Source organism: Enoplosus armatus, chromosome 8 (assembly GCF_043641665.1).
Source record: "Enoplosus armatus isolate fEnoArm2 chromosome 8, fEnoArm2.hap1, whole genome shotgun sequence".
NCBI classification, from domain to species: domain Eukaryota; kingdom Metazoa; phylum Chordata; class Actinopteri; order Centrarchiformes; family Enoplosidae; genus Enoplosus; species Enoplosus armatus.
Window position 1 is genome coordinate 17,033,060 of NC_092187.1, and position 28,000 is coordinate 17,061,059.

A 28,000-nucleotide genomic window follows, 5' to 3' on the forward strand; every position below is an offset into this window, starting at 1 on the left:
ATAGAGCTTCACTGCATCCGCAAATTCAATGACGTCCTTCGTATGCAGTTCCTCCCATACCACTTTTTGCTAGCCACAGCGGTGGGTTCATTAAAGCTGTTCTTATAGGTTTAGCACATGATGTATTGCATGTTTATTTTTAATATATTACACATATGATACTACACACACACACCCTGGTGTTTTGTATCAGATGCTATTATCAAGTGAGAGAGGTTTTCTTCATTTAACTAGGTAAAATATCTTTTTCAAGAGAGATCTGGCTAAGAGGGAAGCAGTGATAAACATTATCACAATAATAATAAATACAAGTAACGTAAATGGGCTTAGACAGTTTATCACACACTACAAAAAAGTATAGACAGAATGATGGATAGATTGGCAAATTGGCACCATTAAAAATAAGTAGCTTATTAAAAAAATATATATAAACAGTTTCTGTTTGTGTCCATGGATGTAAAGACAGCTATTACTGGGTTACTTTGAAACTGAAGAAAACTTAAAGAGGACCGATTATTATTTTCCTTATTTTCTGTCATATATATATATAATGTTGCAATGTCATTCATTCTAAACATTGCCAAAGTTGCCAAATAATGAGGTAAACGTATGTAAAAGTAATCCCTGTGAGCCAAAAGCTCAGGCTTCAGACTGCTCCGAATGCTCCGTTTCCGTTTTTTTCAATCGCCGTGCCATGGTATCTCTGCTCCAGGCACAGATGAGATGCTTGAGTGTATGTCAACATTGCTTAGTAACGTTAGGTTTACATTTTGTCTTTGGAAATTCTTCCAAAGACTTCCACAACTTGGCCAGACAATCAGCAGAAAGTGGGCTTTTAGGGAGGGGGGCCTAAAAGAGATCGGAGCTCAAACGGCTTGTGTCAGACAGAGGGTCTGCATGAAGGGCCAGTAGAAGATAAATCAGGAGTTTTTTGAACTGTGAATCGTGCAAAGCTACTCTAGTTGAATCACAAAATGAAAATATAGAGCTGGAAATGAGCATAATAGGTCCCCTTTACAAACGTGATGATTCTCAGGCAAGATCTGGAGTTATAAAGAGCGCCTTTTTATGGAGATAATGATATCCTCGGGAAGTCACACTGAATCTAAAACTATGTGTATCATGTCTGTGTTCAGATGCGACTGAAAATTTGTACTTTTTGGAGTCATGACTGACGCAAATTGCTGCAGTCACAAGCTAAGGGTTTTAAAAATATCTTAATTGCCTCAGGACAAACGACAATAACTTAACTTGCCTCACATCTCTCCCTCTGCGCCTCACAGTTTGAAAACCCCTAATCTAGAGTAAAATAAAATCCAATACATTTAAAATCAAACACATTGACCGGGAGTGCTACCCCCCCCCCCCTCCATAAAGAACTTGAATTCACCAACAGTAATCAGCTCTTACAAACTTTCTTGTTCTCCCTCTTGTCTTCAGAGTGCTACAAGTTTCCTGCAGTACTTGGATGTGTCTGTGGGAAAGGAGGTGGCCGCCATCTGTACCAAGACTGGCCGGCTTGACGTGATGTGCCAGAACCCCCATAATGCCATCATCCACCTAGGCCACCACAACGGCACGGTCACCCTCTGGTCGCCCAACCAGAAAGAAGCCCTCGTCAAGATGCTCTGTCACCAGGGCAGTGTGCGCTCTGTCGCTGTAGACAAGACGGGCACGTGAGTCACCTTAAAACTTCACACTTCTTATGTAGGACAACATATTATTATTATGATGGTGATTATTATTATTATTATATATTGGAATTCTTTTAGAGGCAGGAAGTTGTGGATAATTTTCTGTGTATGTTACGTAGAGGCTGCTTCACAATAGTCCCAGTAAAAACGTTAATATTTTACATTATTCTTTGAGAGTGTAATAAATCCTTGTAATCATTGACAAAATCCTGTCTTCAACCTTGAACACCCATTGCCTGGAGATAACACATTCTTAAGGATTCTGTTGCATGCTTGTCAGTTTATTGTGCCTGATTATTTTTATGACGGCACGTCCTTTTTGAAAATGACTACAAAGACACAAACATTAGTCAAAACGATCAACCTTTTTATACATATTGTTTGAGCATTGTTGGATGGAGCCTGAGAACTAAGAATTTCATTGCCAGCGACTGCTTCCCTGTAATTGTTGTGCATATGACAATAAAGACCTTGAACTCGATACATGCAGTGTATCACATGTAACAGTCTGTGAATTGTATATAGTGCTAGCGTCCCCCAAGCAGAGACAGTGGGTGGTTAATGGTTAACAAGTGTGCAGAGTAAATCCATAAAGCCATAAATCCATATCACAGCTTTATAGTCGGGTTGAGTAAGTATAACATTTTCCATTGTGAGAAGTCATCTGCAGTTTCTTCAATGTCCACCAGAGAGCAATCTGTAGTAATGGTCTCCTCTTTTGGCAGATACATGGTGACATCTGGCATGGATAAAAAGCTGAAGGTGTATGACATTAGAGCCTTCAAGCCCCTCAAGTCCTACTTCCTTCCTGCTGGAGCTTCCTGTTTGTCACTGAGCCAAAGGGGGCTGCTGTCTGCAGCCACAGGAGATATTGTCCAGGTCATTATCACCTCCTCACTGCACGATTAACTTTTTGCCATGGAAAAATGATCAAATGCACAGGAAGGGGTGCATTTAGAGCAGAGGCTTGTTATGAGTGAACACAGCCAGATGTCTACTGTGAGCAGCAAAAACACTTTTGCTTAGCGAGAACAAGTGGTAACCATAGACACAGGGTACTGAAAAATGAAAGTTACAGCATTGGTGACACTTTCTTTTACATGTCTGCAATTTCCTAATAATTATCAAATAAATAATTATGTAATTTGGTACTAAGTATTGGGAACCAAGAGACAGATATTAGAGTTGACTTAATTTAGTGTTCAGTTTAAAAGCAGTTGTTGTTCATCTTGGAAACTTAAACCTGTATATGTGTGCGACTGAACACAAATCGGCGTTGCCCTTCTCAGGAACCTTCCTTTGAATTTACAGTTGCATATAAGTTCCTTTTTTAAGGAAATGTCAGGAAACTATGGGAGCTGTAAAATATAGTATTACTGCTTGATGGACTGCAAAATGATTTATAAGAAGCGCGAGCATGCCCAATACCAGGACCCTGAAACTAGCTCACTGCAATATAATTGTCGTTATTTTATGTGATCAAGTTCAGCTGTGGTTTTCAGTCAGAACAAGTCAAAGTGTCTGTTGTGAAAAGGGTCTGAAGTGATTTCTTCGCACCAAAGACGGAATTCTAAAAAAAACAAGCTGACATTTTGCGCGTAATTGCTTTTAAATTTGCTACGACACTGCAGAAAGTCATTTTTGAATACAATTAGTTGTCTTTTGTCTTTTATGTTATATTGTATTATATTATATTTCACCCTCATATCACTTAATCTGTGAGTAACTGTCTCTCTGCAGGTGTACAGGGACGTGTGGAGCACTCCGGTGACTAAACCCTACGTGGTTCACAGAGCGCAAAGAACAGTTTGGGGGCTGCACTTCTGTCCCTTTGAGGATGTCCTCGGAGTGGGCCACGGAGACGGTTTCACCAGCATGCTCGTGCCAGGTCCTGCTAGCTTTCACGTTGTACCTACATATTAAATAGACTGAATAACAAGGTTGCACTGACTAAAAAAGGGTCAAAGTGAGCACTCTAGAATAATGAGAGGAAACTGGTGGCTCAGTGATGTGGTTTCCTGATGTGCGACAAGCAACTTGCAAGCCATCACTTAACACATTTTTCTGTGCATTAAAAGTGTTCCCGCCTTTATCTCTGTCCTCCATTTCCATTCACAGGCGCAGGAGAGCCTAACTTTGACGGTCTGGATGCAAATCCATACCGCAGTGCAAAGCAGAGGCAGGAGTGGGAGGTTAAAGCCCTGCTGGAGAAGATCCAGCCAGAGCTCATCAGCCTTGACCCCACCGAGCTGGGACGGGTTGACCACGCCACCTTTGAGCAAAGGCACCAAGACAGGGTCCAAGCTCTGGTCAGTGTCTGGAAGCATCGTATTGGTGCACATCAAATTTTGCTTTCATGTAGATCTGCACATTTTTTAAATAAAGATTGAAGATGTTGTTTACAGATTTCTAAAAGCATTCTTTTGTCTTCCCAGGGCTTTGACCCACTTGCCAAAGAAAAATTCATTCCCAAGTATAAGAAAAAAGGTCGTAGTTCTGCTGGCAGTGTTGAAAGGCGCAAGAAACAAGTGGCTCATGTGGACCAGAGGGTAAGTAATCCAGAATATAAGATTCATGCAATCACAGTGTGAACTTTCTGCTATATCTGCAGTGTTTGGCTCATCTCTCTTGACTTGTTTACCCCCCCCCCCCCCCCCAGGATGTAATCAGGAAAACTGTGGAGGACAAAGTGAAGCTGGAAAAAGAGAGAAAGGAGAAGGAGAAGAAGGCTGCGGTGTTATCTAGCCAGAGATCTGCTTTGGACAGATTCAAAAAATAGAAAAGGAGGACTCTTTGTTCAGCCCAGAACCCTGTGACATTCTGTGGGGGCGACCTTTGGACATCACATAAAGGACATTTCTTTGGATACATTACTCCACTGTGGGAACAAAACATCAATTGCAGAAATTCTGGGTGTGGTCGGCTAATAAAGACTCTTCTGATGTGTGACATTTCATCTGTAATCAATGCTGAGTGCACTGATAGAGCAGTTCTATTTAATGCTGCTTGCCTGAAGCACTTCCTGTCTACATGGGTGGATAATGTGAAGTGCCATGGCTATGAGTGCTGTGGTAGCTGAACAGACTGGGCTCACGTCAAGTTTTTTTTAGGAATATGTTAAAAAATAAACAACATAATGCCAAGTGTCTGAACTCAGAGTGTTATTTGAGATCACAGCTGAATGTTTCATATTGGCAACACTTTGGTTAACTTATTAACAGAATAACTCCCCACAGCATCCCTCCCAAATTCCTCAGCAGGCATGTTTAGGCGATGTCTGTTCAACAGTGACCAGTAACAGTGACAATACATGAGTGGGACCATAAAAGCAATTTTGTAATGATTTGAAAAGGACAAGAATTCATAAAATGATATATATGGAATACTTGTAAGCTACTTGTAAGCTTTTTGGAATACAGAGGGAAGAAGGAGGAAGGGAAACCGTTGCTCAAGCAATTCAGGAAGTAATGTGGCCACCGCATCCTTGCTGTCTGACAGAAGTTGAGTCCCAGAATAGATTAGCTCTACAAGTTCTTCATACAAACTGACTGTGGAAACAAACACCTAATAACTACTGGAATAAACTGTAAATCAAAGTTAGAGACACTCCTTCCACTGAGGGACACATTTCTAATTCTAAGTCCTAATTACAGATATTTTTGATAACATTTGTGGATCTTTAATTTATTGTTGGGATCACTTGCCTAAGTGAAAAGAACTTGTGTGTGTGTGTGTGTGTTTCTTTTCTAAAAACAACATCAGGCAAACTTTGCATAAGATACAGAGCTGTTTATTGGTGACAGTATTTGATTCAAGCATATTTCCTGAGTGTAAACACACAGACGTTCAACGGTATACTGACACACTGTAAACTATCTTTTAAAATGTACTGAGACCAGACCCAGACACACCAGCGCAAAGCTGCCATTCATATTCTACTTATTGTTTAATCTCACTATTACAGAGAATGGTAATAAATACTACAATTCAGTGGGGTTATAGCTGTGTATCACTTCAGTTGCATGGTTATATATCTCAATTCAGGTGACATGAAGCTGCAGAATAACCGAGCAACTTCCTCTGTTGTCTGTTCCCACAGGAACCAGCAGAGTACATCTCACTTTAAAAGAGTGTCCTCTTTTAAACCTTCTTCTTAAAACTCACTTTCATCTCATGGCTTTTTCTTAACTGATGCTAAATATTTTTATCTTATGTTTTGGATTTTGTTTCTGTAACTTTTGTCATTTGTTTTTACTGTAAAGCACTTTGTAATGTTGTTTTGAGAGGAGCTATATAAATAAAGTTATTATTATTATTATTGAAATTCCTTGGATGCATCTTGTACAGAGGTGATTCTTTTTCTGTTTTGAACATAAAGTCTTAGCTGATAAATATTTGTTTGTATTACTTCCTCCCTACTGGGTATATGAGACCTGTGGTTTGATATCTATTTGCACTATTGTTTGGAACATCATGCATTGACGCATTTTAACAGACTAAAATCTACACAAGTACCTGGTGATAGACTACACAGGTGTTAAATATATGATGGTAGCAGCGTATAGACTTAGTGTTTTAATAGAAATACTTGTTCCAATGTGCATTCATCACATAAGCGGCTGTACTTCCTCGCTGTATACTATCAGCATGCCAATGGTGTTTGTTCTACATCTACAATATGTGTCAGTGCAATAATGGAGGATGCTAACAGTCTAACAATGCTTTAAAGACTATTGTGACAATTCTTCAAACTACCAGCCGATTATCCCCTTTTCTGCAAAAGAAAGCCGGTTGAATACATTATAGTGGTTAAAAAAATAAAGCTATAAAAATAAACTGACATTTTCTCAGTGTAGTTTCACAGCCTGAAGAGCACTTGTGCTGTTCACAGTATTGAAGCGAGGCACGGCCCCAATGAGTCCAGTTTTCCATCTTATTAACCCTCACAACCCTTGCTCCAGCCCCAGAGCTGACCCAAGCATCGCCCTGACTTTGCACATCCCCAGAGAGGCACGCAGACTGAGCCAGGAGCAGGGCTGTGATGAATGGACGTCGGCCCAGTAGTGCAGCATCTCCTTGGGCGGGATGTGGTGTATGGACACCATGGCCTGGTAGCAGCAGCGCCCGTATGGCACAGCTGGGCCACCAGAGAAGAGTGGGCAGTGAGAGGGCAGCACCCCAGCTGCCCGGGCACACAGACCAACAAACACATCCTCAGGGGGCAGGGGTGTGGATAAAGGTGATGCAGAGGCTGCCAGTGAGATTTTGAGCAAAGCAGAGCGGGACAGAACGTAAGCTGTACCACTGCAATAATCTGGGAAGACAGAGGGAGGGTAGGCCCCTGAAGGGAGATAGTGCTTGCTGTCCGGGTCACGGTCCGGAGCCACATGGAGATGCACCCTGCCAAGGTACAAGTCTCCTTGTTCATAGGGGTTACGGCTCTTGTTCAGAAAGTGCAGGAGGGCGCTGGGATTGAACAGGACATCATCATCCACTTTGGCCATGAAGTGAGCCTGAGGGCAGAACCGGCGGGCCCAGCCCAGCATGGACAGGGTTTTCAGGGTGAGGTTGGAGTAGGTGTCCAGGAAACGCCCCTGAATCAGGTCTCCTCGCTCTCTGGCCTCCTCTATCAGCAGCTTGGCCAGTCCAGGGTCAGACGCCACGCCAACCATGAAGAGGGTCATGACCCGCAGGCCCCTCACCTCCACCTCCCCTCCCCAGGTATCCCTGATGGCTTGGCGGGCCCTCTGATTGGCAGGAGCCGAGGTAACCATGGTGATGAGGTAAGGCTTAGCACGCTGACACACGAGCGGGCTGGGCATGAGCAGGAACTCCTCGGGTCTGGTGGGAGGGAGGCTCTGCTGGGGGATGATGCCGGCGTGTGGCTCCACCACCGTGTTCATGCTCATGGAGGTGACCCATGACTCGATGAAGTCCAAAAAGAGCAGAGCCAGGAGGCCTGCGGTCGCCATCGCCGCGCACAGATAAGGCAAAACACCAAGCCTGCTACCTCGCTTTCCAAACCGAGGCTTACATACCCACAGCCCCCGTCCGACCATGACCAACATCCACTACCGCTGCGCAGCTCTGAAGACCGCTGTAGCTGCTGCCGTTTCTCACTACCCCCCTTCCCTTGTCTCCACGACTAGAATCACTCCACTATCATTGCGTTACCCCCGCTGTTGATACCCTCGTTGCTCCTTTGCTCAGGTAGTCCACTATCCCGCAGCAGCAGCCGCAGGAGAGCGCCAGCGTCCGCTTGAATGCGGTAAAAGAGCCGGCACCCTTGTCTTGATGCTGCAGCCAGTTCAACAAAAGTGGGATACGCAGCTGCGCAAATGAAACGGTCGATCCGGCAGCAGCGGCAGCCTGAAGCTATTTGTGCTCTGACTGTACAACGTGGAGCTGCTCTGAGGTCGATTGCAACACCGTGAACGCGTGCCAAATTATCAGAATTGCTCCACCCTTGAGTTGAAAAACGCGTCCTGATGTCTTTTGCTTTCGATTTGCAGTTTTGTTTTCCGGACATAAGGCTGCGTATTCCACGAACCGCCCCGCGGACAAAACCAGCCCACTTGCAAGCAGATCTAATAGGGCATCCAAATTCCTATTTGCCTTTTTCCTAAAAATCCCATTTGCTTTAATTCCGTATCAAAAAATGTTGACCTAATGCATAGCCTTGGTGTGTTTATGTTTGTATGCTTTGTAAAGTCTTTGTTTAGAGAATTAGATTTGTCAGACGGCCCTGATTAAAAGGCTATATCAATGTCAAACCTGATTCTATACCTGGACTGCCGGTTATATGCCCTGCTGTTTATTCATTCATATTTCACTCAGATTCCGATTATAGCTGCAATATGGACAAATAATGGCGAAGCATCTATTGGCGAAAGGGATGTAGACCTACATCCCTTTCGCCAATAGAGGCCGATGAATGATCAATGCACTGTAGCCTATTAAGCAATCAGAGTCCGTAAACGATATTGAATCAAGTGGAAAGAAGACAAATGTGCCTGTTTGAGAGAAGCGAGAAAATGTGAGGTATTATTTTTTATCATTTGAATAGGTGTGTGAAGAGCTCTGCCGTGTGCCTATTGTTCTGCACGCCAAGTACTGTCACACCTGGTGGTGCAGGGCGACACCTGGTGTTTCCATTAAATTGGAGGGAAGGTCATGTAAATGCAGACAAATGTCTAATGATTCTCTTACTGCGCTACTGCAGAGATCTGACTGAGCGCACCAATGGAAAGAAATAATAAAGACGATAATAATAACTTTATTTATATGGCACCTTTCAAAAGTTTCAAAGTGCTTTACAATAAAAACAAGGATTTAAAAGGATCCAAAGCATTAGATATAAAACAAGATAAAATAGGCATTTGTTTCTTCAATACTGATACATTTGCATGTCACAGCAGCAGTACACGAACAAAACACACTGTAGAACAGTGCAAAAACAAACGTCAAACACAAGTACTAACATTAACATTAAACTTTTAAGTACGTGCATGCATACAAGTGTGCAAACTGTACTAAGGTGTTTTATTGTACTGTAAGGGTTGCTTTAGTTACAAACTTGTAGTACACAGAATATGGAGGATTTTATAGCAGTATGTCACCATAAGCCAGAGATCACAGACAGTATAAAAACAGCATATTGAAGAATAAAACATTACCTGATTTTTGTGACTAAATTACATTTGTTTAACATTTAAAGGTATTAATACAAGCTATGGTATTTTGACAATACCTGGAAAGTGTGCCCCCCCCCCCCCTTTTCTACTGGTACAAACATTGACTATATAATATACTTTGGTGTTTGTTATACTATTATATGTTACATTTGGAGTTGCACAAATATGACAAAGGTTTTTGGACACAAAAAAATTTACATTAGAGCATGTAAGAATGAGTTATGTTTGTGCTGCAAATGTTTGTTTTCATTGTATTGTAAATTGCTTATATGTAATCACTTTAATTACAAACCTGCAGCGAACATCTTTGTCGTATGAATGATGCTAGCACTGCCAACCTACCTTTTTTAATATGTGTCAGACCTTCTTTGTGCAGAGTTCTTCTCAGTTCCTAAATGCTTTTTGACAGTGTAAGCCACAGGGGCCAACCTGGCAATTTCTCTGTCTCAGCCTTTTGGTGAGCTGACATTTCCCTCTGATGACGGCTGCAGGATGTCAAGGAGCGTTCCAAGTCCTCAACTCTTTAAGGGACCTATGAACTGTCATCCTCACAGACATTGACATTGACATTCTTAATTGGTACATTTCTTATAGACAGTTAAAGGTGAATATAATGAATTTGCCAATCTCTAAGCAAATACATTGCTTTGTTACATTGCATACGACCTGGTTCACTGCTCAAGGAGCCAAAAAATAAGTGGGCGAAACATTAAATACCTGAGTACAAGTATCACATATACACAGTGTCGACTTATTAAGTGTTTAGTTAAAAGGTCAAAAACTTGAGAAGGACAGGTGATTGGAGAGAATCACAGATCCAAAACAAATCAACAAGTTCAGGTAGTGATATCTGTGGATTTCAAAGCTGATTATTATAAGGAAGTTATTATAGCTTAACTGTAATTTTTCATTTATAAGAAGATTTTTTTCTTTTTTCCTTTCATGTATTTACTCTTAAGGAAATCTACTGCATATATCTGTTTTTATGATACTTGTTATGGTGTATTTATTGCTGTCATTTTAGCAATCCTTGCTTTTAGCCTTTTGATCTAATGTGCTTTGTGTGTCTTCAGGACACTCATGTAGAGGAATTGTTAATCTCAGTGAGGCCTTTTTCCTGGTTACATAGCAATATGGCAATATAATTAAATAATGCAGTCGCATAACAAAGATCTATCATTTGTTTTGATCATACAAAGTGAAAGGAAAGTAGGTATTCCTCAGCATTAGCAGCAGCTAACTGTGCAGATGTTCATGTGGCAGTCATTGGGAAAATGCGTATTTATTTATTTTTGTATTTTTTTCTGTATTAACGTAATATTTTTCTAAATTATAGAAATACTCAGTATACAAGGAGTGTACAGACAAAGAGGAATATCATTCTTCAAAACTCAAAAGTAAAATTTGAACACATGACAGCATAATTAACTATTTAAATTACCAAGGGTCATAACTACATTTTAAATCAATTATATAAATGGAACAAATGGCTTTGACTTATAGCATATTACAAACAACTAAATTACAAATTACATTCTTTTGTCTATCATTTCTTATGACACCTCCTTGATTTTGCTGAGAGAGGAGACCGGAAACACTTTAATGATGGAGGACCAATGCTTATGAGTTCGACTCTAATACGTCTGATTACACATTATGATTTTATTGTGTTAATTTTCAAACACATTTAACTTGACAGCAAAGTCCCTAGACAGTCAGACATGATGACGTCAGTCCTGTCTGGCTCGCGCCAAGAGGGGGGGGGGGGAGTATTGGAGGCGCGCGGGGAAGCGAGAGAGAGAGGAAGGAGAAAAAAAAACCTCAACCATCATCGACGCGCTGGCGGTGCGGGGTCACGAACTATGACCTTTAACAGAAGAAAACCAAAACAAATATTTTATAAAATAACAGGGAACTCCAAATTGGTGACCACCGTTCCTCGGAGGTAAGTGTCACTCCCGGATTGAAAACCGTAGAAAGCTGTCCGAGATACCGGATGGTAAAAGAGCGCAGCTAATCTCCCAGCTATCTTGTTAGCCAGCCGATGCAGAGCTCCCTTCCTGCCCGACTCTGGCAACTCGGGAGCCGGACAATCAACGAGAAACGCTGGGCTCAGTCCGGCTACGCTGCTATGCTTTACAGATAGTTAAACTAATTATTAATTTGTGACACTACCGTCGACTTCAACTGAACCAATCCCTGCATGCTAAAATGACAAATCCAAGGGGAGGGACAGCTACTGTCGGCTCTTGAGGCAGCCCTTGTTGCGTTGACTCGTATCATGCTAGCTTAAACTGCTAACATCGAATAGCTATATGTTAGTTGCTGCAGATGAACTCGACCCTTTTACCTTTGCCATCCCGGGGACATGAGTGGCTTGAAATAACTATGACTTTGACTTTATTCACCAAAGCTGCATTTTTACATTTACTTCCAGCACATCAACAGTCGTTCACTCTGCTGTCGAGAAAGAAAATTGCTGTAATATATTTATCAGAAGGATTCGTCTCCTGTGTTATTGGCTGACTGCCAGATTCTCCATTTTGTTCTGTGTTGTGGGGAAGGAGGTATTGATGGGCATTCCTGTTAGACCAATCGGTGAACAATATGAAGCAGCATGCTCCTCCCTTTGGTCAGTGAGCATGTGGAGCTACTGCAGGCACATAAATCATTTTTCACTTATGCTGTCAAAATTGTATTCTTTAGCATAATCCCAAAGCAACAAAGACAGAGTTAAAACTGTCAAGTGCAAGGATGTTATTGATGGTAGGAGTAGAGGCTATCACTTAAATCTGCCAAGGAGGATGCCCAAGTGCATTGTGGTCGCTCACAATTGATATATAGATTTATAGGTTTTCAAATACCTATACATTGTGTTGGGGAGATGTATATGGCTGATGATGAGTTTGGCTATGTACCATTAGGGTTATTACATTTCTAATGAACAGGCATCTGCGAGTAGTCGGAGCACTTTATTACAGATGCATATAAAATGCATTCACTTCACTTTTAATGATTTGTGCTTCTTTTCGCACAAGTATCACATCGAAAGTATGGTGTGCAAAACATTTAACAAAAGTGCAAACACTCACACAATTTTCTCAATCTTGTTTCCAATGAAGAGAAATGTTTTTTTTCCATGGTGTCAGCTCATTCTCTGTGTGTGAATATGCAGAGGTACAAAACTTTTGACTTTATGATCAGTATGAAGTCACATGTAAGGGGACACACCAGGTTGGTTTATGTGCCATTTGTTAAAAAAAAAAAATGGAAGCAAAGACAGTGGTCTTTGATGCATCTGTGATGTAGGGATATGTGTATAAGAGGGGGTAAGTTTCTATGTAGGGACGTCAGTTGTCCACCTTTGTTGCAGTGTCATATTGGACAATGTGAGGTTCAGACAGTAGTGTAATCTGGTTATCAACTGTCTCTCAAATCTCATGTCCAGGTCACACTCAGAGGACATGGACTTGTGGTGACATCACTGAAGTCATCCGAGGCTGGATTTGTCACAAAATATTTACCTAAAGTGTCTGAACAGGAAGAATATTACAGTAGGTGTGATGTGGAAGAAAATATCTTATCTGATGTTAATGACAGGCAAAATGTGGAGCAGTAAACATCTTATAAATATGTTGATAATTTTATTTTAAATTTTGTTGATGTCTGTTTGATTTGATGTACTATGCTGAAAAAGAAAGTTGCTGTCTTGAGTTAGGGTTTTTCTTTGTGACACCTTTTACATTTACAACAATGCATCAAAACAATGGAGAACAACTGAAACCCCAATGAGAAATAGCTGTGCTACAGCAGCCAAGTCACGCAAATCAGACAACACCTCCCCTCTAAATCATCAAGAAGAAATAAACTTTCATCACAGATAAAACTTTATAATGCCTCATCCATAATCCACCGGCACAACTTTATATTTATAAAACTGTTAATTGCACTGTACTGTTGTGATTGATTAATGTCTGTGGCATCTTTCCAAACAGACCTCACTAATGACCTTACATCATCATGACGACCAACCCGAATCTGCTCTCTCAGCAGAAAGTGGACTCTGAGCATGAGGCAGAGGTGAGTGTACAGAGGGAGACTTTTAATGATGTACTGTTTGCCGGCAGGCTGAGTTGTTCCATGTAACCCATATTTTTATTTATTTATTCTTTAAATTAAAAATACTGTGATGCTGCTCTCTTTGGCTGTGTGGTTAGCGGATGCTGCCTTTATTTGTTGCCATAGAGACATATCTTCTATAGACGGAGGTCCTCTAGAAAGGTCTGACTTGTACTTGTGTAAAAGTGTTGTATAACATTTGTGTTCTTTACGCAGACTATGTGTAAAATTTATTTGTTTTGCGGACTTGTTGATTATAATTTGTATGTGTTGAATTGTGTTTCAAACTGTAGGCATCATCCTCTCCTTCAGACTCGATGAGTGAGTCTCCACAGCGCTTTCACGTCATCTCCACTGAGCCTGCCACAACACCACAGCGAATACAGGTAACTGCTTTGCTATCAACATTATTTGGCTTCAGAGAATGTGACACTGCTGCTACCTGATGATGTTGTCCTCTTGCGGCACATTAGTAGCAGCTATGAACAAGTTGACGTTACAACATGTGACTTAGCTCTGCCACCTTCAATGCCTCCCCCCTTTCTGTCTCCCTCTTCCATCTCTTAACACCCTCAGATTGTAACTGACCAGCAGACAGGCCAGAAGATTCAGATAGTGACAGCGATGAAGCCGTCCAGTGCTCCCAAGCAGCAGTTCATTCTGACTACAGCTGACAGCTCAGGGGCAGGCAAGGTTATCCTGGCCTCACCAGACAGCCACAACACTAAGCAGCTCATCTTCACTGCTGCAGACAGCCTGATGCCAGGAAGGATACAGGTACAGTTCCCCCATTAATACCAACCCCCTGATACATAGCAAAACTATTGGCAATATCTCTGTCTTGATATCTGTTGGTATTTTCACAGTGTTATAACCATGATATGGACATTGTTTTAAGGTGAGACACAAGATTAATGGCCTGTGTTTGACTTTGCTTTTCAGATCGTCACAGACCCAGTGTCAATGGAGCGGTTGTTAGGGCAGTCAGGAGACTTGAACCGACCCCAGCCAGTGGAGTACTGTTTGGTGTGTGGGGACAAGGCTTCAGGTAATAAAGCTTACAGCTGCATTACCTGGAGATGTGAGGATTCAAATGTATTTTGACTGAAGTATCCTGATGCCAAATCTGACAGCATGTTTCACTGCACATTGTCAGCAATCGAACGTGCACCCATGCTCACAGTGACTCACACGCTCTGACTAGTTTTCTCTGTGTTCAGGGCGTCACTACGGAGCGGTCAGTTGTGAGGGATGTAAAGGCTTCTTCAAGCGGAGCGTGAGGAAGAACCTGACCTACAGCTGCCGCAGTAAACAGGACTGCGTCATCAACAAACACCACCGCAATCGCTGCCAGTTCTGTCGGTTGAGGAAATGCCTTAAGATGGGGATGAAGACCGAGTGTGAGTTTGCATCCAAATCCAGGAGACCATATAAAAACATGTAGACAAAAAACCCCAATTCCACTCAGAAACAAGGCAGGTATTAACAGGTTTTCAGGTCTTTAAATGTATTAAAAAGCATTGAATTCAGATCCCTCAAAAAAAAGCCATAAAAATGTATTTGCTTGTATGTGGTTGCGAGCTGTCAGGAGAGTTTCAGTCAGCACCATCAAATCTGTAGCAAACACCATCACTATTGTTACAGTAGCTAAGAAGCTAATCATCACGCAATGAGCAAGTGTCAGTATTAGCATAAACTTACATTACTGGGATATATTGTTCTACACAGCTGGGAAGTACTGAAAAAATGAGATATGAATTTCAATAAATTCATGTGCTTAAAAAATAATTGTAGGCCTTATTGTTCCTACTGTTTTCTGTCATTCTTCAGCTGTTATGTTTCTGAAAAAGGCATTAAATGTGGTATTAAAAAGGTCTTTAAAAGTCTATTAAATCTGGTGAACACCATAGAAAGCCTGATAATGCATCTGCAGGGTGGAGAGAGGAGAAGCTTTTTTTTTTATCCAAATATTGCACTTTCAAGTCCCTTAGTCTATTGCATTTCCTTAATTATTTGAAAAATTCTAACCATTTACACTAGAAGGACCTTTCAGTGAAGTGTCTTTCAGCAAGACACTGAATTCTACTAGCGTTCCTCTGGGATCACTTTTATTATTATTATAACCATTCACTTATAACCATTAGAAAAAAAACAGTTTGTCTGCTGTTTATTCTCAGCTGTCCAGAGTGAGAGAAAACCCATCGATATCGTGCCCAGAGAGAAACATGCCAACTGTGCTGCCTCTACCCAAAAGATCTACATTCGCAAGGACCTAAACAGTCCGCTCATCGCCACACCGACCTTTATCTCCGATACAGAGACCGATGGCTCCAGGTCAGTGGGATCACATCTGTAGACGGTGCTCAGGCGTTGTTCTCTTAGCTGTTGATGTCGGTGTTGTGTGAGCTGGTTTTTGATGATGCTCTGTGACGTGCAGATCCAGCCTGCTGGACCAAGGGATGCTGGTTAATATCCAGCAGCCGGTCATCCAGAGTGATGGAACTTTGCTGCTGGCCACTGACTCAAAGGTACAGCTGTTACTGCAGTTACCGTAAATATAACTTCTGCCTGTTCTGCTGCCGTCTCATTTTGCTCCTTGTAATAGAAGTATGATCCTTGAGGAGGAGTTGTAAGGTTTTGTCGTTTTTGTACATTGTATTTACTTCACGTTTTAATCGGCCTTTCTGCACGGCCAGAACCTCTGACTTTTATGCTCACACTGTACAGATCAATTTATCAGTTTCGTCCATTGACTATTCCAATAAAGTTTATTCAAACAAGATAAACGTGTCTTCAATGTTGACAAAAAGAGAGAAAGGCAGCATTACTTGCAATTCTACTATGAATGGGGAAAAAATATGGAGCTGCAGATGGCTGGAAGATTCAGTCGAGACTACAGTTTTAGACACAACATGAAAAGTATTACTCCAATAAAACAAGCTCACTACAGTTTATTACAGATCTTCAGACAGCAGCCATGAGGAAACTCAGACAGTGGAACTGCTCAAACTGCAAGACAGCCAGCCAAAATTTCCGACAGGTGGTCGTTCAGGCAATTAATCAGGCTTTGTGACGTCCCTCAAACTGCACCTCAAACGACAACTGATCCGGCAGAAATTCATATTCGGGGCTAAAGTCTGCCTTAATCTGTACAGCTTCTACACTGTAAGGCAGATTTTTTTTAGAACAACAGGGTTTGTTTTTTCAATCTTTATTTATCCTTTTAATGTGTTTTCAGAAGGATTTGTCATTTCAGTGCTTTGTTCCAGTTAAGGACACTATTTTGTGTCTATAGTGGATCCCAGTTCAGCGGACCTATTTGATGGAAAATAATCTGTGTTGTTTCATTTGTCCTCAGATGGAGTCTGGACAGGGGGACCTGGGGACACTAGCCAATGTGGTGACATCACTGGCCAACCTTAGTGACTCACTGAAAGAGAATCTAAACAATGGTGATACCTCAGACAGCCAACAGGAGGGGCAGTCTGCCAGCGAGATAACACGGTCAGTCAGCAGTGCACAGAGAAGAGGGGAGTGTGTTTGTGTTTGAGAGGTATCTGCAACATCTCGTCATTGAATTCTCGTCTTTTCCTGGTCAATCTTGTTAATGTGTCAAGTTAGGGGCCTCTCGGGGAGTAGATTATTTAAAATGGAACATGGTTTTCTCTACAGAGGCCAAAAAAAGGTTAAAATGAGTTGTACTTCTCACTTATTGTCAAGTGTTATGTATAATGCATATACTGTATTGTTCATTACATTTGGAACAGAAGACTACTGTCGCCAAACTCTGATTGGCTGTCAGATATTGTAAGAAATAATAATTAACCCTATAAATGTATGAATGACATTTACCTCACTTTATCTCACATTTTCATATGTAGGAAACATTTAATTTAAGTCAGTTTTGGATTGTAATATCTGCAATGATTTTACCACTGACATAGCTATTCAATGATTTTTCTATGATTATTTTATTTATATACAACTCTATTTATGTTGCAGAGAGTTTTCTATCAAATCGATTAATTTAAAAGTGTGTGTGTTTGTTGCGCACAGTGCCTTTGACACCCTGGCCAAAGTATTCAACCCACCTGAAGTCGGGGTCAGACAGAGTCTGGTAGAAAAGTCGCAGTGTGTCAGTGGAACAACCATCCAGCTGATTGGTCGAGACCAGGAGACCCCCATCATTGAGGTGGAAGGACCACTGCTCACAGACAGCCATGTCGGCTTTAAGGTGGGTGCAGTGAGGTGAATGACCCAAATAACAGACACACTTGTGAGTCAAGTGTGTCTGTTATTATACTGATACTGTTTATAATTTAGGGATACAACTTGTTTCCCTTCAGAGGGAAAAGGAATTCTGAACAAAAAGCTTGACTGACCATGATATAAATATTTACCTTACACCCTCAAAGTTTTTTGCTGTATATTTAACTCTGTCAAAAACATACTGAAACTGTTCAAGCTTGGCATTCATCTGTTTTTAAAATGTTCTCTGTCCTCTCCTCTCTGTCTAGCTGACCATGCCCAGCCCCATGCCAGAGTATCTGAATGTACACTACATCTGTGAGTCAGCTTCCAGACTTCTCTTTCTCTCCATGCACTGGGCACGCTCCATCCCGGCCTTCTCGGCTCTTGGGTGAGACTTGAATTATGGTGTTAAGCCCCTGTCAGACATGAGACCCTTTACAGCAATTTAACAAGTTGGTCTCATGTCTGTCACTTTGATATAAAAGTCTCAACGCCAGTCTTACAAGGTCAAACCTAGTAACATGTCTGTAACATTTTCAACATGGCACAAAGTCAGAATGCTATCAGATTACTGTGAAGGCTGCAGAAACAAAAGAGAGATAAAAGGCCCAATCTTAGACCTGGCACAAAGCGGCACACAGCGCAGCGCAAGTGTCATCGCTAGTTTCCAGCCAGCGCCCAAGTTGTGTAAGTAGCACATGTACTTGCACCCATCTGTGCGGCCATGGCCATGTTGGCTTTAAAATGAGGTGTGGACAGGCGCATTGTTGGTGCATTGCTATCTTGAGGCAGCAGAGAGTGATACCGCCATTGGCCAACAAAAACCTGGTCTAAAGTCTGGAGCAGTATTTTCCTACTATTTAAAGGGTGCATCATTTAAATAATGGGAATGGGGGATGACACTCTGATTGGTTTAATCCTGTTTCACCCAAAACACACCTATGAATACAACCCCTTTGCGCCTTACTTTGCCCCCAGATTAACTAGCATTAGTTTAACTAGCAAAATATAAATCTCTCTCTGTCTCTCCTTTAAATGTCCTGTCATGTCTGAATGTAAGGAACATTAATATAAAAGTCACTGATGTCAGAATGACAAAATGCTATAATTTTCACAGCATGATGAATCCAGCAATGTTGCGTATTGTATGTCTGAAAAGGGGCTTTATATAAATAATACCATACCATAACAGTGCAAGCTCCTATCTAAGTACAGTAAATAACTTTATGAATCTATATTTATCTATAGGTATGCAGTGCTTTATTGTCTATTTACATACTCACACTTGTCAATTTGTCTTCCTCAGTCAGGAGGCAAACACCAGTTTGGTTCGAGCGTGCTGGAATGAGCTGTTCACTCTGGGTCTCGCTCAGTGCGCTCATGTGATGAACCTGTCGACCATCCTCACTGCCATCATCAACCACCTCCAAAGCAGCATCCAGGACGGTATGGACCACAGACCTCGTCATCATTTCTCAGTAGGACTCACGCATATAAACAGGACTTGTAGCATTGTAGGCATTGTTGACACCACATTCCAATATTACACTCATGAGCCCCAGATGGTGCTATATCATTGTGTATTAGTCCATGTGTGATGAATGATGGCTCAGATACCACAGATTAAATTTAGATGTAAATTGAAGAACTACATGTCTAAAGAACATGTCAACGAAGTGATGGGAAATTTGAACTTTTGATGATGATGACATGCTTTTTGATAAAGTTTAAACAACTAAAAAAATGAGTAATTTATGAATCTTAATATATCAAACTGGGCCTTTTCTTCTCCATCAGACAAGCTTTCGGGGGAGAGAGTAAAGCAGGTGATGGAGCATATTTGGAAGTTCCAGGAGTTCTGCAACAGCATGACGAGGTTGGAGACTGACAGCTACGAATACGCCTACCTGAAGGCTATAGTGTTGTTCAGCCCTGGTGAGTCTGCTTTTCTTAATCAAGCTACCTTTATTGCTTTTATCAGTCAGATAAAAAGAATTCTGTGGAAGAGTGAAAGTGATTTGAATAAATGACCTGTATTTGCATTTTGTGTGTGTTTTACTTATCAGATCACCCGAGTGTGGACAGCGGCGGGCAGATCGAGAAGTTCCAGGAGAAAGCCTTGATGGAGCTGCAGGACTACGTGCAGAAAACCTACCCGGATGACACCTACAGGTATTCACACCTCCAGTCTAACCAGTCAGCTCAACTTCCCCACCATAGTAAGACACTGTGAATTACAGTTGATCGTTGTGCAAGTATGTGTATGTAGACATTCACAATAATACTTCATTTCATGAATTAAACACTGCCTGCTTAGCAACCTGAAAAGTGTCCTTTATTCCTTGATAGCTTAAGGTACGGAGCAGTGATTTCCAACCTGGAGTACGTGTACCTGGAAAGATTGTGGAGTAGCTCAACTCATTTGTGTAAAATGGTGTGAGGTTGATATTTTGTATATTTGTTGTCACAATAACGAAAAAACTACCAGTTACAATAAGCCGATTGCACAGGAGACACGCCTCCCACCAGCCTGAGCTAGTTGTAACACCTAAACACGTGCTGTGATTGAGGTCATGAAAACAACCTACAAAGTGAACAAATAAGTCAAAATAGAAAGCTATACAAGTACTGGATAACAGGCTGAAGCTTCCCAGCAGTAGAAGTATGAATGCAAATCTGACCAATACAGAAATGAAGAAACTAAGCCTAAACATCAACACTTCCAGGATCACTACAACACTGTCCACTTATGTATAATTAATAGTGTTAAATAACATCCAGTTTAAAGTCTATTAAAGTGAATACATTTGGGACATGACAAGTGGTGTTGGTACTCATCTGATAGGACTGTGGGGGCACATCAGACCAATGTTTTTAAAGATTTAAGTGTCTATGACTTTAGATAAAACGCCAAGGAGCTTATAAGAACGTCTTATTTGCAAAGAAAACCAAAGTAAACACAGGATATCAGGATGACTTTGCAGGTGTGTTTGTTTCCCCAGGTTGACCCGCATCCTGACTCGTCTCCCAGCCCTGCGCCTCATGAACTCCAGCATCACAGAGGAGCTCTTCTTCACTGGCCTGATAGGTAACGTCTCTATTGACAGCATCATTCCCTACATCCTCAAGATGGAGACGGCGGAGTACAACAGCCTGGACAGCCCGTCACTCCAGCACCCAGAACTGTCGAATTAAAGATTAGCGAGTCTCCACTTCAGGTACCGTCTTTGTCTCTCGAGGGGTTTCCTGTTGAACCCCAGTCCTAAATCCTGCAGCGGCCCCTTGTTTTCTAACGATGCATGGTGCAAAGTCATTCAGGAATCCTTGGTAGATTAAGATAAACCGGCATTGGAACGCCAGGATGACACTTGGAATGTTTTCTGGAGCTGTTTTTCTGGCCTAAACTCAGTCACTCTGAACTGAATGAAAAAGGAATCCTCTGCAGCTGCAACTGTGCTCATCTCCTTTAAAGCACTTCAGGCTAATTACATGTGAACTTTACCGTCTGAGCTAAGCCTTTCAAATAGTTTTAGTCTTATCTTAAGCCTTAACATTGCTCTCACATTGATCACATACATAATTTAGCACTAGCTTGTTTTTGCAGACATCAGATGAGCTATATTAAGAAGCCCAGTCTGTAATCTAAACATGTGGAAGTGAATTCCACCTATTTAAAAAGTTTACTCTGAAGACTTGAGTAAATCTGAGTACTTAACTTTAAAAGTGTACTTTAAAGCTGCAAAATATTTGTTTATGTTGGTATTTGGGAACATTGGCGCAGTAAAAACTGGTATTTTTAATGGCTGTGCTGTTAAATTGAGAATTCAGACTTTTAAAAAGACTAAGTATGACTTTTCTGAATGTCATACAACAAGGAATTAAAACATGCTTTGTAATAATTTTCTCTGTTTTCCAACTAACTGAATTTCCAAGACGGTGCGAGACGTAAATGTACAGTTCTTTACTTTAAATAAATGTAAATAATAGTTGGAATGAGAACTCCAATCAGGTACAATAATTAACTCAAACCTCAATTAATTCATCTTTAATCTGTGTTCATATGGCCCGGCTATCATATCATTGAGCTACCATATTCTTACTGACCAACGTCTGATTTCATTCTGTCTTTCAGTTTCACTTTTAACTCACATTCACAAAGTCACGTTAGCCAAATTAAATAAAGTTAAATTGACCATATGTCTTTTTTTTATAAATATATACTGAATGACATCTCAGAGATTTCAGGTTTGGGAGTGTTTTTATGTTTGGGTACACTCATTTCTGGGTTATCATGAACATGTTGCTAATATAACATGTGCAATCACCTCATCACTTTTCCCTTTATGACAATCAAGTGTATGTTACTTCCTTCTGTCCCGTCAGTGTCATGCCTGTTCCCTCTCCATCTGCATTTTGTATGTGTATTTATCAATGGAAATTATTTCTTTTAAGGAATCAGATTATCTTGAAGATTTTGGGTTCGAAAATGTTACGTATGTGTAGCCATGCTACTGTTTTTGTACATGTGTTTGTTTGTATTCTGCTAAGTGCACATCAATCAGCTTTTGTGGCGTTCCCACTTTGTTCATGCTGACTAAAACTTTGTGTTTTTTATTTTTTCTAAAAACTTTAATTTGTTGTGAACAAATTTGCTTGTTGCATACTAAGTGTACTTAAAGTACTTTTGGGCAGGTTTCCCTGATTTAAAAAAAAAAAACAAAACGAGATTTTGTGGGAAGTCTTGAGTGCATTGATGTCTTGAAGACCATATGGAGATGTGCATCGACTTACCCACTTGTATGACGGTTCAGAATAAACATCCACAGCAACATGAATGATGACGGGGATGTAAAGAAGTCAACCAGGACTATGTCTTGTGAAATAAATGTCAATATTTGGGTTTAAACCCCATACAGACTGTTTGTAAAGGCACTGTTGTGAAATGACCTTTGTACATGTAATTTCATAAAAATGAGTGCATGTTGTTTTTAAGCCAGGTTTTATAATCTTGTGGCTGTCTGCCCTAATAAGGAGCATTGTTATAATTTTTATAGTGCATTGCAGTGCATGAAGAAGTTGCTTAAAGTGCATTTTATGAAATGCTGTATGAAAAAATGTTAATTTAAATGTCGTGGCTTTAAAATATTTACCATGAGCAGCTTCCACATTAGAGGATATTAGATCAGAAAAGTTTTTTTTTTTTTTCAGCTTTGTGGATTGAGTATCCTATGGTTAACATTTTATACTGTGTAAATGTACTTTTCTGCTCATATAAAATGTATTTCTTCAAACATTGAGATTGAGAAATTCAAACAACATTCATGTTTTGCTCAAGTCTGTCACAACCCTACATTTCTACCTCACACCGATGAAGATATAAAACAAATGTATTAACGACTGAGCTCCTGTATCAGCATTCCAGTCTCTGAGGTGGCTTCTCTGAAGCCACATGTTATAAAAGGAAATAAACGATTATGAAATATGACATGTCTGAGTCTGTTCATGCTGAAAACGACCAGAATCCCATCTCATACTAAGCTTTGGACACATCACACCAGTTTTTCCAATTAAGTGAAAGATGTCTCTTCATCTTTTAAACACGTTACTACTGCAATGAAGTTGTCTGCAAACAGTGTCCTGATGTAGCTTTTGTAATGTAGAAGTGTTTATAGACCACTAATTCATAAGCTTGGAAATATGTGGGAAACTATTTGTTACGCTGTCAATATAAACATCAAGGATGTCAATATCGTATCCTACTGCTCTCTGAACAACTCAAAACCTCATTTCATTGTAAAGTTTTACATTTTTCTTGGCAAAGACTTCATTCATGAAAACAAGATGAGATGTGGACACTTATTTCAGGAAAAAGAAAAGCTATGAAAAGCATTAAATATTTACCTGAATGTGGGATTTTAACGTTGTGACGTTACATTACTTCTAAACCATCAGAAGTAAGAAGTGGCTTGCTTTTTTTTTACTAGTATATTTATTTTTCCTTGTTTTTTGCAACTATTAATTATTTTATTGTATTTCTCACTTTTTTCTACGTCTTCACCATATTACACTGGTAAATATAGTTGCGGACGATGCATGCGGTATTATACTTGTCTATGTTCTTGTAGCAATAAAAAGGTGAAAACTATCAACGACCTGGTCGCCCGGGTGACTGACTTACAACGTCATCAAAAGGCGCCTCTCCGTGTGATTGTGCGGCTCCGAGCGCAGACTGCATTCAGATGGTATTTTGTAAATTAAAAAAAAGGACTTTAAAATGCCTATGAAAGGAAGGTTTCCGATCCGGAGGACTCTGGAGTATCTCCAGAAGGGCGACATCATCTTTAAAAACAGAGTGAAGATCATGACGGTCAATTACAACACACATGGAGAGCTCAGCGACGGAGCAAGGTCAGAGCTAACAACAGCTAGCCAAAACATTTACAGCTAGCTGAAACACTGCAGACATGTCTCAAAAACATGTTAAATACCACCGCCACGTTTATTCCAGTGACCGAAAAACTGGGGAAAAACAGTTGGCAGTGTGCATGCATAACCTCAGTCTCACTTTATATGTCATAGAATAATTTACATGTATATAGCTATTACTGTGAAAAGTGGCATGGACTTAAATGTCAGTCCTGTGATTATAGGGCTGTAGCTAATCATTTCCAATATCTACAATTGTGCTGATTATTTTCCCGATTGATAGATTGATCGGGATAATTGTTTGGTCTATAAAATGTCGACGTCTTCAAGTAACTTGTTTTGACCAAAAAACAGTCCAAAACCCAGATATTCAGTTTGTTATCATAGTAGGAAGACAAAGACAAGCACAGTTTCAGATTAAAGAAGCTGCAACCAGAATGTTTTTGCCATAAGCGGTTAAATGATTATCAAAATAGATGGCAATTAATTTTCTGATTAATCCACTAATCGTTTCAGCTCTAATTTGGTTTAGTCTTTTATCTATCTAGCCATCTGGCTGTCACTTCTTATTTCAAACACAAAAATAATGAAGTACCAGCACCTGTTTTTTCCCTCAAATAACACTTAATAAGTTCAAACACATCAATCTAAAAACACTTAACAGGTAGCAGTGGTGTACATGCATAATTCTCTTTCTCTGAATCTTTGAAGTATTGAATCAGTGTAAATGTATGTACATAGCTATTACAGAAGATAATTACATGAGACAATGTTCAAAGAGCATGAGTAATGTGGACATAACTTTTACATTTCCATGGTTAGATCAACTAACTCCCAAGTCAATGTGGCCTTTAAGACCGTTGCAATGACAACCAATAATCAGAAAATAGTCAAGGATAGATAAAGGTAAATAAAGCATACATTTAAAGAAAGTCAGACCACCTGTGAAGTGAAGCTGTTCATAAATTGTGTACTTTTCTCTCTCTGTTCTACAGGAAGTTTGTGTTCTTCAATATTCCTCAGATTCAGTACAAAAACCCGTGGATCCAAATAATGATGTTCAAAAATATGACACCATCACCGTTCTTGAAGTTCTACCTGGGTGTGTAACCTCGCACCGCTGTTTGACTTGTATTCTTATTCTTCTTATTATTATTATTATTAGCTTGGGCTGATCTCCTCTGTCTCTTCTGCAGATGACGGGGAGCAAGTTCTGGTGGATGTTGAAGGGAAGGACCACAAACTAATTTCACAACATGTGAAGAAGATTGTGGGCAAATCAGAGTAAGATATTCAGAGTTATTTTGAGTTGAGGGTGGACCAGGTTTCATGACACCTACATTACATACATACAGTTGCAATCAGAAATATTCAAACCCCTCACCTCAAAAGACATTATAGTGATGTGGATGAAAGATAATGACAAAAAATCTCATTAAACAACAAAAAATATTCATTGATACATATTTGAGTTATTTTGACAACAGAAGTTGACTTAACTTTGAAGTTCAACTGAAAAATGTAACTCTTTTAACACATGTGCATGTGCAGTATTATTCAACCCCCAGCTTCAGTACTTTGTGGAGCATCCTTTAGCTTTTATATCTTCTAACAAACGTTTTCGGTAAGTGCTGACAAGCTTCTGCAGCAAGTGCTGCAACTGCCTTCTTTAAATCCCACCAAAGATTTTCAATCGGATTTAAATCTGGTGACTGAGAAGGCCACTCCAGGACGTTCCAGGATCTTTTTCTCAACCAAACTTTGGTTGACTTGGAGGTGTGCACACAGGGGTTTTTCTTAGTTATCCTGACTAAGTTGCTAAGGGCCCTTGATGAAATTTTGGGCTTTCTTCCACAGCCAGGCAGGTTGGCAGCTGTTCCATAAGTTTTAAACTTCCTTATAATGCTCCCAATGGTGTCTCTTGGAATGTTACATTTTTTGGAAATCATCTTATACCCAAGGCCCTTCAGGTGTGATGAAATAATCTCCTCTCTCAGGTTTTGTGGAAGCTCCTTTGTCTTTCCCATGATTGCAACTCACCTTGAATTCATGGATGGGGTTTATATATACATCACAGCTGAAGCAAATGAAGGATCATCAGAGTTCCCAAAGGCTTAATTATGTTTCAACTCCACTTTAGGCCATAAAAACTGTCAGAAAGCTTTAAAAACAACAATATTATATAGGGGTTCAATAATTGTGACATGGCTATCTTAACAAAATATACTGTTACACACAAATACTACATCATGCATTTTCTGTGTTGATTTTATGTATCACTCAATTCATAAAGAAGTCATCCAAAGCAGAATCTTGCTCTTGGAAAAAACTTTGGGGGGTTGAAAATTTCTGATTGCAACTGTATATTTGTTTATATTGTGCTTGTGATTAGGTCTGCGTAACAGGAAATAATTCACATATTGGATACCTTTGACTATGTATGTTGGTATTGAAAATGTAGCTGTGATTGGAGAGCTCATGATGTTTACACACATTTTTAAAGATCATGAGTAATGTGGATATAATTTTTAGATTTCACTTGGCAAGATCAATTAACTAATGAAAACTAAGACTAGCTAAACATAACATATAAGCATCTCCTGTGAAAAAAGCCCATTCCTGCAGTGACCAGACCTATAAATGCATTTATTCCCCCACCTCTTCCTGTTTACAGACAAGTGTTACAAGCCGAGGCTCGAGCCAAGATGCAGGCCTCCAACCCTGCCAACTTTGGGCCAAAGAAGTACTGTCTGAGGGAGTGCATCTGTGAGGTGGAGGGCCAGGTGCCGTGTCCTGGCACCACGCCGCTGCCCAAGGAGATGACGGGCAAGTATCGAGCCCAGATGGCAGCGTCACAGGAGTGAGAAGCCAAGAAGGAGAGCGGACTGTTGTATATTCACTGGACAATACTATGGCATTGTGATGTTAGGTTTGATTTTGTAAGATTTTTAAAAGGACTACCACATTGCATATTTTGATGTAAATTTCTGTAACTAAATGGGTCCCACTGTGAGATCGTCACTGGCTTGACTGAGACCTGTCAGTCCACCATAAGCAGCAGGAACCTACGAACACATGACGTGTGGGGAGTCAAAACTTAGGTCAAGGTTTGGATAACTTGATGTCACACCTGGTGTTTGTACATGATGCGGCCTGGTTGAAGGAGCCACACATCTGGATGTGATTTACATCTGGCACAGTGTCAACACTGCAATGTCAACATTCAAATAAAAATCAATTTGCCTGTGTGGCTGTAGTTGTCGCTATGTAAACATTAGGAAAATCTAAATAAGTAATCATAACCACAATAAGTTTATGTGAGAGTTGGGATTGATTATATGCAGGGTCCAAAAATGTATGACAAGAACGAGAGATGCATTTTACAACACTTTTTTTATTGGTGCCGAGATGGAATTTCCTAAAGTTAACAAATTGATGTCTGTGTGTCCAAAATATTTTAATTGTGCAATTACTGTTTTGAATGCAGAGGTGTTACCCTGATTAGCTCCAATCAACTGCTTACACACATTAAGAAGCTCCTCCAGTTATTCACACTGTCACAAAACATTTACAGTGTCACATGTTTGGCTTAAAATCCTCTGTGGACGTCACAGATGAGCAGTGTGAGATCAACAGACTGCACGAAACACTGTTTTTGTCTATAGAGAGAAACATGGACATTCTGACTGACAGGACAGCACTATGACTAAATCATACAAGGACTTATAGCACTGTGAGTGATAATACTTGCTGGCGTTTATGTAGTGTTGATTTATCTGACAAAAGAAAACATGTCTAAAATGTAGTATTGACCTA

General features: G+C 40.4%; 4 protein-coding genes across 4 annotated transcripts in view; 3 read left to right on the forward strand and 1 right to left on the reverse strand.

The window, feature by feature from the left end:
- The window catches only part of wdr46 (WD repeat domain 46), a 12,006-nt gene extending 7,169 nt beyond the window's left edge, over nt 1–4,837 (forward strand). Inside the window, exons 8-14 of the mRNA XM_070910611.1 lie at nt 1–81; nt 1,441–1,676; nt 2,420–2,573; nt 3,435–3,582; nt 3,813–4,003; nt 4,130–4,243; nt 4,354–4,837. The exon at nt 1–81 is cut by the window's left edge and continues 70 nt beyond it. Coding sequence (XP_070766712.1) covers nt 1–81; nt 1,441–1,676; nt 2,420–2,573; nt 3,435–3,582; nt 3,813–4,003; nt 4,130–4,243; nt 4,354–4,473 — 1,044 coding nt within the window. The 3' untranslated portion in view covers nt 4,474–4,837. The remainder of the gene's footprint in view (nt 82–1,440; nt 1,677–2,419; nt 2,574–3,434; nt 3,583–3,812; nt 4,004–4,129; nt 4,244–4,353) is intronic.
- A 631-nt stretch (nt 4,838–5,468) lies between these two features.
- b3galt4 (UDP-Gal:betaGlcNAc beta 1,3-galactosyltransferase, polypeptide 4) lies at nt 5,469–8,028 on the reverse strand. The gene has a single exon (XM_070910547.1). It carries the CDS (start codon nt 7,760–7,762, stop codon nt 6,638–6,640), a length of 1,125 nt encoding a protein of 374 aa, XP_070766648.1. The 5' UTR covers nt 7,763–8,028; the 3' UTR covers nt 5,469–6,637.
- A 3,191-nt stretch (nt 8,029–11,219) lies between these two features.
- On the forward strand, nt 11,220–20,953 carry nr2c2 (nuclear receptor subfamily 2, group C, member 2). The gene is made up of 15 exons (XM_070910369.1): nt 11,220–11,333; nt 13,384–13,468; nt 13,801–13,893; nt 14,084–14,284; nt 14,450–14,555; nt 14,728–14,907; nt 15,685–15,841; nt 15,945–16,035; nt 16,866–17,052; nt 17,560–17,741; nt 18,025–18,146; nt 19,065–19,204; nt 19,556–19,693; nt 19,825–19,930; nt 20,761–20,953. Exons 2-15 carry the CDS (start codon nt 13,409–13,411, stop codon nt 20,951–20,953), a joined length of 1,956 nt encoding a protein of 651 aa, XP_070766470.1. The 5' UTR covers nt 11,220–11,333; nt 13,384–13,408.
- A 3,026-nt stretch (nt 20,954–23,979) lies between these two features.
- On the forward strand, nt 23,980–27,432 carry mrps25 (mitochondrial ribosomal protein S25). The gene is made up of 4 exons (XM_070910755.1): nt 23,980–24,166; nt 25,180–25,286; nt 25,381–25,468; nt 26,859–27,432. The coding sequence occupies exons 1-4, from the start codon at nt 24,033–24,035 to the stop codon at nt 27,046–27,048; spliced, it is 519 nt and encodes a 172-aa protein (XP_070766856.1). The 5' UTR covers nt 23,980–24,032; the 3' UTR covers nt 27,049–27,432.
- The last annotated feature ends 568 nt before the right edge of the window (nt 27,433–28,000 follow it).